Source organism: Cotesia glomerata, linkage group LG1 (assembly GCF_020080835.1).
Source record: "Cotesia glomerata isolate CgM1 linkage group LG1, MPM_Cglom_v2.3, whole genome shotgun sequence".
NCBI lineage: Eukaryota > Metazoa > Arthropoda > Insecta > Hymenoptera > Braconidae > Cotesia > Cotesia glomerata.
The window spans coordinates 30,844,706-30,860,559 of NC_058158.1; the positions used below are offsets into that span (position 1 = coordinate 30,844,706).

At 32.4% G+C, this 15,854-nt stretch overlaps 2 protein-coding genes across 3 annotated transcripts in view; one reads left to right on the forward strand and one right to left on the reverse strand.

Moving 5' to 3' along the window:
- Positions 1 to 8,692, forward strand: part of LOC123275368 (transcription factor mef2A) — a 50,173-nt gene extending 41,481 nt beyond the window's left edge. For both annotated transcript variants that reach the window (XM_044743460.1, XM_044743451.1), the window contains one exon: positions 7,149 to 8,692. In XM_044743460.1, coding sequence (XP_044599395.1) covers positions 7,149 to 8,273 — 1,125 coding nt within the window. In that variant the 3' untranslated portion in view covers positions 8,274 to 8,692. The remainder of the gene's footprint in view (positions 1 to 7,148) is intronic.
- A 2,770-nt stretch (positions 8,693 to 11,462) lies between these two features.
- On the reverse strand, positions 11,463 to 15,098 carry LOC123275357 (fatty acyl-CoA reductase 1). Its single transcript, XM_044743444.1, has 5 exons — positions 14,676 to 15,098; positions 14,085 to 14,604; positions 13,813 to 14,002; positions 13,209 to 13,454; positions 11,463 to 13,141 (listed from the first exon to the last, which is right to left on the reverse strand). Exons 1-5 carry the CDS (start codon positions 14,919 to 14,921, stop codon positions 12,754 to 12,756), a joined length of 1,590 nt encoding a protein of 529 aa, XP_044599379.1. The 5' UTR covers positions 14,922 to 15,098; the 3' UTR covers positions 11,463 to 12,753.
- Between the last annotated feature and the right edge of the window lie 756 nt (positions 15,099 to 15,854).

Genomic DNA, 15,854 nt, shown 5'->3' on the forward strand with positions numbered 1-15,854 from the left:
CTGAGCTGGTATACTGAGCTAGTGAGCTTGCCATCGGCAATTGCAAGAGAGTGCCAGAGAGTACCATAATAACCTCTTTCTGTCTCTTTACTAGCCAACTGATATAATGTTGATGCTGCTGCGAGAAAGAGCTGGTGAACCACCCGAAGACTTATCTGATGATTGCTAGATTCTAGCTCTTTACTTATACTCATCCTCACAATCGGCTAACAGTAAACTCTCCCATGTTCTCTACATTTAGCCCAGAATGTTCATCTACTTTGGTGAAGGACTCGCTACAAAACAGTCAAGAGTCTTTGCTTAACTCGACCAAGTCACCCAGGATTTGGGTTTTGTACTTTGGAAATTTTAAAGACGGAAGTTCTGTATCTGGATTTGTAAACTGGTTTGGCAGCTATACCCCTAGCCAGGTACCCAAACTCACGAGACATGAGGAAAACCAGTGTGATAGACTAGCACCAAAGTACCAACTTATGCTAGGATTCAAAGTTGAGTTTAAGTAAATGCCAAATACAAGTTCCTCCGTCGCTTCGACGACTTGGACAAAAGAGTCCGACAGCCGTTCCGACCCTTCGTCGGGTATGAAAGGCTCTGGCAACCCTCCTTCATACGGGGGTACCGATGGGGTCTTTACCCTAAATATAACAATGCTTCTCTGCTTCCCCAAAGCTAAAGAGAGCTCAGGCAACACTATTGCTGGCTGCTGCTGCTGCTGCTGCTGCTGTTGTTGTTCTGCCTCTCTCACATCAGTCCCTCGGTCGTGTTCTAGCCTGCTTGCCCGTGTGCCCTAAGCTTTTCTATGAGATCCCTTGGGTCCCCTTCGTCCCTTCACTGCTACTTCTCAGTAATACGGTATTGTTGATTTTTGAATTTCAAGAAAAAATTTTTCTATTTCCTTCTTTATTTATTTATTTTAGAGTTTTTTTTTTTTTCTAATTTTAGAATTTAAATATTAAAAAAAATTTTTTTAAATATCTGTTTGAATTTATTTTTATTTTAAATATTTATTAATAATTTTTGTACAATTGAAGCAACAAAAATTAATTTTTTCGGTCAAAATTTTATTGGCTCTTAATCTTCTTGATTGGATTCAGTTGCAATTAATGCAAGACAAAAATAAAAATAATTAAAATTTGTTTTTCTGCGACTATAAAGGACCCGAAAAATACGAGGTAATTTACTTTTTGAATAATTCAAAAGATTCTCCGGCTGTAAATAAAAGTGTAATCCAAAATTCCATTGGACTAAGCTTAACACAATTCGCCGTAGAATAAGAATAGAAGGAGAGTCACTGAGCCATGGGTCAGCTGAGTATAAGTATAAGTTTGAGTATTCTTATTCTTATACTTACTTATACGGCAGAGGATACGCGTCATATATATTCGGGTCTAAAAGTGTCTGACCCTCGTCAAAAATTTCTACCGGGGTCGGTGAGACTGACACAAATTTTCTTTACCTGAAAAAGGTCTCAGGTAAAACTCAGGTAGGACCCCACAAAGGCATCAAGCATTCTTCGGATTCAGACATTCTCCTCTATTTCTATTCTACTTACTATAACACTCTAATAATAATAATAATGATAATAACAATACATACAATAGATAGATAGAATACTGTCCTAAAGAATTACTCTAAAAAAAAACTTTAAAATTTATATCAATTACATGCATAATTTTTCGTCACCTCTAAATTAATTTCAAATCAACTTTTCTCCCTATAGAAATAAAAACAAAAATAATAAATTTTCTGCTTCTCACTTTTCTCTTCTGTCAATATCGGTATAAAGTTTGTTCTCACTTTTTCTATCATACTAAAACATAAACAACTAAATAAATATTGAACTAACAATAGATAAAATAAAGCTCTTATTATTTTTATCATTATTATTATCAATTCTTATAAATTTGATGTTTTCCGTCAGTGTTGTAATGCACACAAAAGCTCTTTGGTGACATAAAGCTGTAAACTTTTGGCTCTCAGATATCACAACAGGACTGTAAGTGCACTATGTTTACCGTGCAATGTCTTCCTTATGTTTTACTCAACTATACCCATCTTATTTTAATGACATTGCTCCTAAATTTATACTTTTCTTCTTCTCTTTTGCTTTATATTCAAGTCAGAAAAAATTATATGCCTATTCTATTACAAGCAAGCATCCTAATACACTAAAAAAAGAAAATAAAAGCGATAAAAACATAAACAGATTACCTTATTGTGTACTTAGCACCACTAAGATTATTAGAAACCTCAATAAATTCAGTAAGTCGTCAGTTTCGACTTGCAGTAACAGGTTCTTTGCTTTTATAATACGTACTTATATATTTATATTGTCTGTTATTGTTATTATATATCCATCGCCATTCTTGTTCTTTTTTTGTCCATTTTCTCTCATCGTACTCCTTGCAAACACACCTTTTCATTGTCCCAAAGCCACACAGTTCCGGCATTATGGTTCTTCGACTAGGTCACCCAGCAATAGTAATAGCAGTAGTAATATATAATAATACTTATACTAGTTTTATGCAGAAAAAGGGGTGAAAATATCAACAAGGGGGTTGAGCCTGCAGCCCTTTAGCTTAAATCCATCTAGTTCGCCAAAAATCGCATTTCATCTCTATCTAAGCGGGAGACTTTCAATTTGGAGATCCAAAGGAAAATAAGGATAATGTATAATGGGACATATAGATGTCTAACTAAATAAAAGCATGATAGACCTGAGTATGAGGGTTGAGCAGTACTTAGTACAGAACGAGATAGTAAGATATATATTTATACATCATATATATATATATATTAGAAGAGCAAGAGAACATTGAGTCCCCTTGTCTCCCACGCATTAGACTGCCCGGTCGTTCTTGCCTACCATATGGCCTTTTTTCCTTCACCCTTATGTTACTCTTCTCTACCTTGCTCTTCATTCTCTTTAGTGCATGCAGCCTATAACATATATATCCACATACACATATACATACATATGTACTTATACCCTGATGACTCTTCCTGTCAGATGACGAGGGCGCGAATTACTCACCGCACACGTGCATTCTTATATGCATTCCGGCAACCACGCGAAAATCCGGCTGCAACTAAAACTTTCCCTTTCCCTTTGCATTTACATTCTGCTTGTAAATTATTATTGCGCTCCTGCACTTAATATTTTTACATTATTAGCATCTTAAATCAAGTAAAATAATTAGACCCGAACCCAACAAAGAAATAAGATACCTACTATGGAGATTAAAAATTAATTTTATAATAAAATAAGGTACAAAAGAAATTCTTTCTCCTTCTCTTTCTTCTGTTGCTCTCTGGACAGATATATTGTAGTTGAGAGTCTCTGAGTTAGGGAGAATACAATCCCTCGTAGAAATTTCCTTTATTCATCCCCTAATGCAACTTACCCGCGTGCAGGCCATCACCAATGTCTACCGTCATACATACATACATACATACATACAATATATATGGGGTAGCCAATTTATCCCTTCTAATAATGGTTTATTCTGTATGTGTGACTGTGACTGAACCCCTCTGTTATTCTACGCGTACTTTAGTACCTCCGTATTAGATATATATACATATATAAATGTGGAGGAGGTAAACGAAACGAGTGAATGGGTTAGCTGTCATCTCGATTCACTGGGGATTACGTTACGTTTTACGTTGACACAAAGGTGCATTCTAGACAAATCCACCGTATAACGTAACATATAATTTAATATACTATTACTATTACCATTATATAGTTCAGAATCAGAGCTTAGGTATTTGGACTCTACTCTACAAGCAAGCGAAAAAAAAAAAAAAAAAAAAACAAACCCACCAACGCAGTTAATTTTTCGTTGTTGAATGAGAAATTTTGTCCGTAAGAAAGACTGACATGACAGTAAGTAGCTTGCAAATTGTTTAAACTAAACGGAAACGTTACATTACAGAGCTGGCTAGTCTAGGACACTGATCGTTATCATTATCTCTGCAACGAATTACACGTACCAGCCTAAAGTAGTGTAAGCACCAGAAATATTTAGATGATAAACAGCCTGTCATACATTGTACATTTATAATAATTATAATAAAAATATCCAGTAGGATTCGCAGATGTTGATGTCTCGGTTTCGTTTAAACTCTTAGAGTTTCAAGCTAAAGCCAAGTCCTTGAAACGGTTGTCGTGTTGCTTAGCAATCTTATCCGCGAGGTGTTGATAGCGCTCGCGGTTCGCGTGCTCAATCTTTAGACTTTAGACCTAGCCGTCAATGTGCTAAACTAAAACTCATCTCTCAACGTAAGCTCTTCATCAATTATTAGGATATCAATATCAATGTCAATATTTACAAACATGACAAGACACTCTAATTATCAATCATCAAAAGTATTCACTCCTTTATCATCAAAATTTCTGTAAATTTTTGAGACAATATCAAGAATTTTAAGTACATATAAGTATTTCTTGTTTTTAAATTGTGTAAATGATATTTAGCTTAAAGTGTGAGTAGACATGTAAGTGAACACACATACGTACACATATCTCTCGGTTTCTCTCTTGTTCTCTCTCGTCTCCTTTCGAAAATAACACTCAGCCGGTTGACGTCATGCCTGGTATGAGCGAGGCGCTGTTGCGCACTCAACGTCGTTGTAGTCCGTCACTGGAGCCTACACAATGACTCGAGAATGATAATGATAACTTAAATTATTTTGTACTTATATATTTATATTATATATTACATATTTTATTTAAATATTTACAACTATTCACGCAAAATCATCGATAAAATTTTTATTTGCCTAAAATGAAGAACCGCCAAAAGCAAACGATGACATAAATGCTCGCATTAAAATAAAATAAAAACGCTCAGCTGGTATTCCTGTTGATGATTCAATTCTTCTTTGATCACGTATTCATAACAACTGTCTACGTCTGATATCAACTTAACTTAAACGACGTGACACTAAACTTGTGTACACAGCAAATGATCGTAAGCGCCAGTACAGTAAACTGTTGTGCATCAGGGTCACGTTAAACACCCGGAAGCATTGAGGGTCGGCATAGACAGTTGTCTCAAGGACTCATCGTTTTTAGACACGGGATTTACTCCCAGTCCTTACTCCCTATCACAATTATTGGTTTTCTTATCTAAAGAGACCTCATTCTTTAATCGTTTAATTAACTAACTCAAATTTGGACTAAAAATACTTCGCAAGTTTCATCAATTTGTCGAGAAGTTTCGGGAAAAAGATATTAAATATAAAGGCTGTTGACTTATCTAAATTTTGATAAAAATTTTAACAAATAAATAAAAAATATTGTTAAAAAATTCAAATGAATAGTCCTGTGTGTTCGCATAAAGCTTTTTGATTGATAAATATGAAGAAAAAAAATACCATCCTTAGGGAATGTGGCAATAAAAAAAAATATGAGGCAATTTTGGTAATAAAATGAAGTCATATATATTTATTTGGTCAGAGTATAACGTGTATACCTAAAGTAGGAAGAACCTCAGTAGAAGACATACAATAGTAAATCGGCTAAAAGGTCCTTTTCCTTGACTTTGATTTATGATTGCATGAAGGCGTGTGCATTTGTAGCAGCAGCACAACTAATCCGTTACGCTGACCCTAGATTTTCACGATTCAACAAGTGCTTACGTTGGGGTATTATCGGATGTTAAATATCTGGCACAACTTCTTTAAAGTTCATGTCTGATGGAATTTAAATCTAATCCCTTTTTCAATTGCGATAAAATTATTCAAATGGCTGCATAAATTTATTTCGGAATCGAGCCAGAAAATATTATTGTTTTATTTATCTATTTTTATTTTATTATTGTTATTTACAAGTTGGAACTGGAGGTGTAGCGTATATTGTCTGTCTATTTATAATCAGATTGTTTACAAATAAGTGGAAAATAGTAGTTACGTGTCTGGTGGATTATTATTTAGTCATGATAACTTGTGTATCAGCATATAGGTAGTCCACGTGGGATATTGTCAATACTTTTAACTTCAGAATAAAGGTACTCTCAGTTCCATCTCGTGGTGATTCGTTCAACTTTTATACAGTGGCTCTCAGTATTGCATTATCGTTGGTGCATTTATATATACATCTATGTATGTACACGTACTGTCTCTTTGTCCACGCTTTCAAATTCCCCGCGAGTTGTGTGTATTATGTGAGTGTGTCGAAAGTGGGAGGTAATCATCTTACTTTCTCTCACTGTGGAGGTGGGTTTCTCGGCACCGTGAGACTGTCATTTTTACTACACATTTATTATTATTATTATTTACTATCATAATATTTTCGATTACGTTAAAATTAAAAAATTAAGGATGGTGTGGCAAAAAAAAAAGAGATCAACAGTTTCCAAAGTCTAAGAATTTGGTTGATACCCGCATCATGATGGTTAATTAAATTCATGGTCATGACTAACACCCTCTGTATTTTTACTCCCAGACAATTTCTCTTCCCCATGTAGATAGATATATATACTTACACATATAAAACGGTATAGCATAGTGGTAACTATTCCGAAGATGACTTGATTCAAAGCCAGGAAGGGGAGCCTGACGTCATTACCCTGGTACGTTCTCGCAAACGAGCCAAAGGTCTGAGTCACCGTTTTCGAGCCGCCTTCTGTCTTTTTACTCGAGTTTATAAATCAAATTGACTTGAATTAGACAAAAACACACCCTTATACTCACCATTACATTATTACAGTGTAGTAGTAGTATTACTTGTACTTTAGATCCGTGAAAAAGTTCTGTGATCAGGATAAATTTCATAGGTGGTCTAATATAGTCATCAAAAAAAATAATTTATCATACAAGTTCCTTAAAAGAGTTAAAAAAGATCATTTTTATTTAAGAACTTTCTTCGTTCAGCGATCAAACGCCCTCTGTTGAAAATTTTTAACAATAATATTTTTGGTTCAAGATTTCTTCTCTTGTATCAAGTTAATTTTTTAATTTTTAATTTTCAGTATAAACAATAAATTATCAATCTAGAATCTTTTAAACTAATCAATCAATTCTAAGAATCAAAGTTTACATAACATAAATCGATAAATATTTCCCCAATTATGATTAACTCTTCAAATAAAAATCCCCAATGATAACTGTAACTAATTATCGACGTATCTTTCTGATTACAGAGTTGTGCAATGATGGGTCTGCAGGCCACGGCAGGAAAACGTAAACTGGAGGGAGGTGTGGGCTGCATGGAGTTCGACATGGACATGGGCGAGAGCCCGTCGAAGTTAGGAAGAGTGGAGGGTAGCTGGTGGGCGATGGAGGACAGCTACACGCCGCCACTGAATCAATCCTCGTCTTACTACGAAATGGAAGTGAGCTCGCCTTGCCTCCAGGGGAACCCTTGTCAGCCAACGGGGAACCTGCCGCCAGCAGGGCCCCAGCTGCACCATCCGCCCCAGCACTACTACCACCAGCGCAGCAGTCCCCCAGGAGGGAACGGTGGGTACAACCAATTATCAAGGCCCCAGCCCCAGTGGGGCGCGCCGCATCACTACGAGCCCCCGACGATACGAAGGGAAGAGAACGGAAAGAGTTACCTGGAGCTGGGCTCGAGCTACCGCGCCAACGAGAGATGCTGCGAGGGTTCGAGAACCAGCTGGTGCCGGCGGGGAAGAGCTTGCTACCGTCAGCGCAGGCTAGCCGTCCTCAACATCTCGATGTGTAAATTAGCGAGATATCGTCAATTCCCGGACCCGAGTCTGCACCGGTCCGTCTTGATCTGCAACACCCTGAGGCACCTGGAGAGAGAGATGGAGAGAGACCGGAGCCCACCCCCGATGGAGCCGGTGGTCCCGGCCCCGATGGCCCAACTCCAGCATCCTGAGCAGGGCAGACTGACGCCCTTCCCGATGCCCCCGACCGCCTCCAATGAAACTGACGTTGACTCCGGGATCGGCGACAGCGACGACAGTCGGTCCATAAACTGGGGCAGCGTCTTGTCCCTGTCCAGCCAGTCGCCCCTGGACCCCCTCAACAACAACGAGCTCCTGGACGTCGACATTGGACCTGAAATAGACCTGGATTTTATGCCAGGCTGGAAACTTACGCCCCTCTCGGCGGATGACATCCTCAGGAGTACAAATGTCCAAGATCACCACCTAAACACGACGAATAACACCAGTAGTACTATTAATAATAATAACAATAATAATAGTAGCAATAATAATAATAATCATATTATAACGAGTAACAACAGTTGTAATAGCAGTAGTACGCACGAGTCGTTAATGTGTGTCGGTTCATAGCCCCCAATACTCGCGTCGTTGAGCCATCTCATCGACTTTTACCCTCTCTCGCCACAGGGAAAATAGGTGCCCCTTTGGTGGCCTTCTAAATGACGATACGACGCAGCGACGTATCACAACGGGATGACCCCGGTGTTGTTACGTAGACGCTGGTCGGTGCATTTACCAATAATGTTAAATAAATAAATAAATATGGCTCGTGTCAATTACACTCCACTCGACTATCATCACTTCCTCGTTGATTGTTGCGGATTTTAATTTGCGTCGGCGGTCTTAATGGACAATTGCAATCACAAGATGATGGTGAAGATGAAAGAGATTCGCAGTCGCAAATGCAACGTCAACTTATCATCGGATCAGCGACTTAATAATCACGGATGGACGCTCAATATCAACTGTGGATAATGCTAATAATTAGATAAAAATATAAAACAACAGCAACAATAAATTCATAAACGATGATACGAATTTCGCGCCATCTGCATCATTATTATAATTGTATTTTTGAATTTTCAACGGTAAGGTACCCGGGCCGGCGATAATTGTTCAACTTAATAATGTAATTATTAATGATAATAGTTATTGATTATGATAATGGTGATGATTATTATTATTAAAAGGATTGTCAAAGATTTTGTTATTGTTTGTAACGATGTTTCAGCAAATAACTTTGACAGTAAATTATTTTCCACAGCTTTCTACCAGATTATAATATTATACATTGTATATTTAATGTAATGTATTGATAATAATGGAAATGATTTTTAAAAATTATTGTAATAATAAATTTATCGCCTGCCTAGCCGACCAACGTTGAAAATTTATAAATATTTAAAAAAAAAGAAAAAGGACGTCCTTTTATTATTCCGTTAAATGCGTGCCTCGGAGTGACGTTCTCCAGCGGCACTAGTGTCGTTGCTTAGGCCCACGGATCGTGCCCAACATTGTCACACATTAACTGTACAAATATATTGTATATGCATAAAAAAATTAACATCAACATCTAAAATATATATATCAATATATATATATATATATATGATTATGTGTAAATATATATTTGGTGTTAGATCACCAGATCCTGGTGCTTTTGCATTCTCGTTCGTTTCATCTCATTATTATATAAAATAATAATTATATTTGTCATCATAATTGCACAAGAAAATTATAAAATGTTAACAAGAGCATTTTTTGTCATTGTCGATGATATTGCTGTCACCAATCGCGTTTATACTGTCAAAAGTACCTGGATTATTAATTGAATAATTAGGTAGAATTTTTAAGGCTTACCACTACTCATGACGAAGTCATGCCCGCCAGTGCGCCAATGATCTCTCATAGTAGCTTATCTACATTATTAACATGTTTTAAAATAATAATAATAATATTGATAATATTAATAATAAATAATAATATATGAGCGGCTTCCTTGTGTGAGTGTGTGAGTGGCCTCTAAGAATTTTGGAGTACGAATTGATGGACACTGAGACGTTAATTTATACTGTGTCCATATTTCCATTGCAACGATTGATTAAATTTTCATATTATTATTGTTATTATTGATATTAATATTATTGTAATAATTATTGTGTGTTCTCGTACATTATTTCCATAAAAAGTGCAGCTATTACTTAAATTAAAAAAATAATTTTATTATGTGACAGATTTAAAAATGAAACAACAGATTACTTACTTAAAAATAATAAAAAGAAGACAACCTCAATAATACTCAGTACAATTTTTATGATCTACGATAAAGTACTCCGTTGATATATAAATTAATAATAATGATGATAATAATAATTATAATAATGATAAATGGCACAAAATTAATGGATCATTGAAATATTATAGTTAAATTGATTTTTATATAATTTATTTTTTCATAATATGACGATAATAATAATATTGTAGTAAAATAAATCAATATGAAATTTATTTGTTAATTAATGAATAATTATTGAAGCAATATTAAGTTTAAATAAAAGTAATAGTTGTCTAATGTATTTGACGTTAAATGATCCAATATTAATAAAGGTATGTGTAATAATATTATTATAAATGGGTTGTTTTCTCTTGGTTTTAAAATATGAGATTATAATTATCATTTGTATTTTAAAACAATGAATTGGGCAAGCGCAATTAGTTGTCTAAATTATCTTTACTTGTCTTAATTGTATTTATTATTTTATTTTTTATTTATGAAATTAAAAATTTATTTGTTTATATACAAGCGAATGCTCGGTTCATAAAACAAAATCAGGAAATAACGACTTTATTTTATTTAAACAAATAAAACAGCGGCAATAGAATAAATTATGTTTAGATTATAAATAATTAAATTAATAATTACAGTTGACAAAACGTATTGAGAGACGGAAATTTACCGATAATGATAATTATAATGATGATGATGATGACAGCGATCGTTTTGACAAATATTTAATTAATTATTCGGCACAAAAATGAAATTTATAAAATTTGTATTTGAGTGGTAGGCTTAAAACAACTGATTGATTGATTGATTGATCGATTAGTTATTAATTAATTAATAAATTAATTAATTAACGAGTGTGTAAACGCGATTGGACGAGGATGCGATGTAAGAGTGGGCTATGCACGTCATAGTGTATGTTGTTGTATCTTCACTATAATGAAATATATATATATATATATATATATATATATATATATATATATATATATATATATATATATATACGTATATATATATATATATATATATATATATATATAAATGTTTAAAAAATGTATGAATATACATATATACGTATTCGGTGACTATACAAATTGTAAATAGTATAAATATTACACAAGAGTTAGATTTAAGAAGCGAGAATAAATTGGTATAAAATAAATAAAATATACATAAGATATTATATATATTATATATACTATATATGAGAAGAAGTATATATATAAGATTATTATATATATTTACCTTTGTAAGTGATACAAAGCGTTTATTAGGGCTTGCTTTATTAACGAAAAAAAAAGTATATAATTATCTATACTTATTTATTTGTATAAATATATTATATAAATAATTGAATTTTCGGAAAATTAAAAGTCAATTTTTAAATTGTGTTCATTTGAATAATAAAAATCGTGTCAACTGATCTATTTCCATATATTTATCTTCCAGGATTTGTAATGTTTTTTTTTTTAATTTTTATTTTCGCTTTTTAATTTTATATTTTAAAAATGCGCAAATTTCGCGCTGGCCGTGAATATTTAGCGCGAGTAGTTTTTGATAAAATTTTAGTTACACGATTAATATTCAAAAGAATTCAAAATTATTTATTTATTATTGAGAATTATATTATTATTTTTCTCCATAATTGCAATTGAATATTTTTTTTTAATTTTAGCTTACAGAAATTGTTAAATATTGTTTGATTAAATTTAAAAAATATAAAATTTGTAAATAAAGCAAGTCTGAGCAACGCCTCGGGAAACTTAGGGCAGGAAAGACAACATGTGTACATTGTAAATAGTAGTGCAGAAAAGATATGAAGGTTTTCAGAAAGACAGAGAGTTAAAGTTGCATCGAAAATTTACGCCATTACACTCGAAGCCGAGGGACGCGGAAGAAGGATGGATATATATTATTGTTTTTTTTTTTTTTTTTTTTTTTTAATAATAATAATTATTATTATTACTTTCATTACTTTTGTAATTTTATAGAAAAATTTTATTTATTTCTTTCAAATGCTTGAATTGAGTCGACAGTAATAATTTTTTTATCGCTTTTATTTATTACAGAAAGATAAGATTTTTCAATAGAATTTAATGCTGTCTCAAAAAAAAAATAAAAATTAAATTTTTTAAAAATAACCGTCATGTGATTGTCCCAAAAAAAGCTTCGAGTTTTGGCGTAATCTTTTTAATAGAAAATTAGAAAACAAATGAAAATAAAAAATATATGATGCACGCTATACCTCTAAAGGGCGTACTGATCACTCGATCTTTCATCGTTCTTTACAACTGCGTCGAAAATAAACCAACAAATATAAATTATCAAAATTACAGACATTGGTCTCTAAATTTACAAAAAAAAAAAAAAATAAATAAAATTATATAAATAATTGAGAAAAAAATTGAAATTCTAATTCTAATATAAATTAATTAAATCAGTCGTACAAAATTAATAAAATAAAAAATAATAAAAAAATATAAATAAATCTAGTCGTAAGCGGTTTAAAGTAACGATATGCAAATACGAGTGGTCCGGACGTTGTTTTAGTATAATAAAGTTGTATCACACATACATACTGTTTTACCAAAATATCGGCAGCAAAAAACAGAAAATTATAATTAATTGGATAAAGCAACACAATATTAAAGATAACGACAACAACAAATGAAAAAACAATAAAGAGTATTATTCTATATATATAATAATGATTAATGGTTTTTAATACCTAACTCCCTATTTTTTATGCTAATTTTATTTTAATTACATTCGACATATATATTCATTTTTTATAAATTGGGTAAGTGGTGAAATAAGGGTCAACCAATAAACAAACAACTGGTATGCAAAGTATGAAACAATTAGACCTATACCAACAATCCAAATTGCTTTCATCAAGTTATATCTAAATCTGCCACGCGCGTGGTCCATCGACTCTTTCAGTATAAATTTCTTCAATCCGAACCAGTACGAATATCCACTTATCCACCAATCAATGGTCCGTATGTCATTATAAAATAATATTTTGTCTCGACGGTTCATTCTGTCCCACACTTTCTCTGTTTCCTTAACAGTAATTCGCCAGTCTGATGAACTCCAGTACCGTATTGTCGGCATGTTTATTGTTATTTTATAAAATACTGCAAGAGCTCTGAAATTATAATAACATTAATAATTATTATTAATAATTTAAGATTAGTTTAAATAATATATCTTACTGAGGTTTTTGTAACATTGCCAGTAACGCAATATCGGCAATTAATGCTGGTATGAAATGTACGAAGAAGTGAAGTACCCAAAACACAAATTGACATGGAACTTCAATCATGAAATTGGGAGCTAGGGTTTTCAAGGATGGACCTTCTCTGCCTCGTGGTACTGCGTGCAGTTCAAACTCTCTTAACGTTACAGGTTTTATCGTTGAAGATGCGTAATTGAAGACGTGAACTTTTCCAATTTCTTTTCTGTTAGAAAATTTTTATTAATTTTTCCTTAAGATCAAAATTTTGGTACGAAATAGGATAAAGAGAATTAGAGTGTTATAATTTCCTAGATACTTAAAATAAAAAAAAAAATTTGCAGTGGGTTACTTTGCCCTATAGTTTTATATTGTTTCAGCTCCGCTCAGAAGAAAAAGAATCCTTACTTCGAGAACTTCCGAGAATACTCAATAAAAGATTACATTAAACAACACTAAGTCGAAAATTATAAAATACCCAATACAATTTTTTTGTTAAAAAAAATTCCATTATGACGGAATTAAAAAAAAAAGTTGAGCAGGTTTAGACTCCTTTTTTTTATAAAAATTTACAATATGATTACCTATTCGCTACAGTGTCCCAAGTAATAGCAAGTATTGAATTTGCGCACATATCTGCTGGAACATGATCTTGGACCGCTCTATTAGTGTTATTTAAGTGAACTATTCCTAATCCGTAGCCAAGAAAGGGCAATGCTGGTCCATTCCAATTACCACACCATCCAGGGAACGGTTCCATATAAGTCGAGATTACTAAAAATAAAAATTATTATTAATTTTAATTATAATACTTTCATACTTTAATTAAATTCTATAAAAAAATGAAATTACTCACTTTGACTTGGCCTGTAAATAATACAAGGAAAAGAAATTTCTTTGGCGTAATTTTCAACGAGAGATTCGGCGATGGATTTACCAAAGGTGTAAATATTGACCCATGGTTTTATTGCTTCGTCGACAGTCGCTTGTGGGATGCCATGTTTAGCGATTTCATCAGCGTAAATCAAGTCCTGGACCATCTTGATATTCACAGGTGATGGGTAACATACTTCCTCAATTTTTTTTTTGTAAGAGTGTGAGTACGCCGTTGATATGTAGCAGAAACACCTCAATTTTTTGCACTCTTTCGCCAAGTCAATCATGTACTTTGTTCCTAATACGTTACACTTCAGACTTTCTGATACTTGTGTCACAAATTTAACATTTGATGCATTGTGATACATCATTGTCACATTATCTGTTATTATTTTTTTGTCTTCCTCAGAAATTGCCAAGTTTTCTTCCTCCAAGTTTCCCTCAACTACTAAAACTCTAGACTCGAAATTCGGGCGGTATCTACGCAATCTATCAAATAACTAAAGTAATATTTTTTTTTAATTATTATTTTTTTTTTAACGAATACTTTTAATAAATAAAAACCACCTACCTCATTTTGAAAATATTTCTTCATACGTTCTTTGGCCGATAATTTTTGTGACCGCACTATTAATATTAATTTTTTTATCTCCGGGCAGCCTCTTAAAATTTTTTCAACAAAACATTTTCCCAAAAAACCAGTGCACCCAGTTAAGAGTATTGTTTGTCCCTTAAAAAATTGTTGTATTTCGCTTATTTCGGTATCATCTTCACCAAAATCGTCTTCATTACTAATTCGCCTATATATATCCTCCATGATTGTTTAAAAAAACGTTTACTTTTTTATCCTGATTGTCCAGTTGAGATTTAAAAAAAAAAACAAAAAAATAAAAAATTATTAAATTAACTTATTACTTATAAAAAAAAAAAAAACAATATCTGTAATATGAGTTATCAGTTCGATATACTTTTAACAGGATTTATTTAAGTACACTGTTTTAAAAATTAATGAATCACTAGTTTTTATACCGGATTGATAATCAGCTAATTAACTAAATATTCATGAGGAATATATGCAAGAAGTTTAATACAGAGTTATTCTACTGTTTATATTATTTTTGAATACGCTGACATCACTGTGGTTCACGGTCAAAATATTCATCGGTTTTTACTAGTAAATGTGTCATGTAGGTCGGTTTTATCAAATAAAAATTACATTTATAACTGAAGAACTAGAAGTAAACGAATATAACTTTTTTTATGCGCAGCATTTATAAAAAAAATTAAAACTTGTAGAAGAAATTTCTTCGAAATATTAAAAAAAAAAAATTCAAAAAATTTTTTTGGTTGAAGAAAGTAAAAAAAATATATTAATTAAAAAACAAATTTTTTATTTATTTGATTCTTTTTTTTTACATGAAACAATAAAACTGTTTATAATAAATTTTGAAAAACTTAACATTTATTATAACTTATAACTTACTATTTAAGCAGTTCAATGGATCATTTTCTGAATTGTAAAATAAAATTTTCAAGTATAAATAAATTCAATACGCTGTAGTTAAAACACGAATTTATTTATTTACAAACAAATACAACCAAAACTTATTGCATTGCAAATCAAATTCAATACGTCAAAAAATTACAAGGAATGTTTTGTTCAATAAAGCATATGAAATTTTTTTTATCAGTTTACGTTATGTTGGTCCTCTAAATTTAATGAAAGTTTGATAATGATTCACAATAAATG

Excerpts from the sequence above, each read along its gene's own strand:
- LOC123275357 (XM_044743444.1), bottom strand. The coding sequence starts at position 14,921 with ATGGAGGATATATATAGGCGAATTAGTAATGAAGACGATTTTGGTGAA. Across the intron at positions 14,605-14,675 it reads AGAAATATTTTCAAAATGAG|TTATTTGATAGATTGCGTAG; the intron begins GTAGGTGGTTTT and ends ATATTACTTTAG. Across the intron at positions 13,455-13,812 it reads TGGGACACTGTAGCGAATAG|AAAAGAAATTGGAAAAGTTC; the intron begins GTAATCATATTG and ends ATTTTCTAACAG.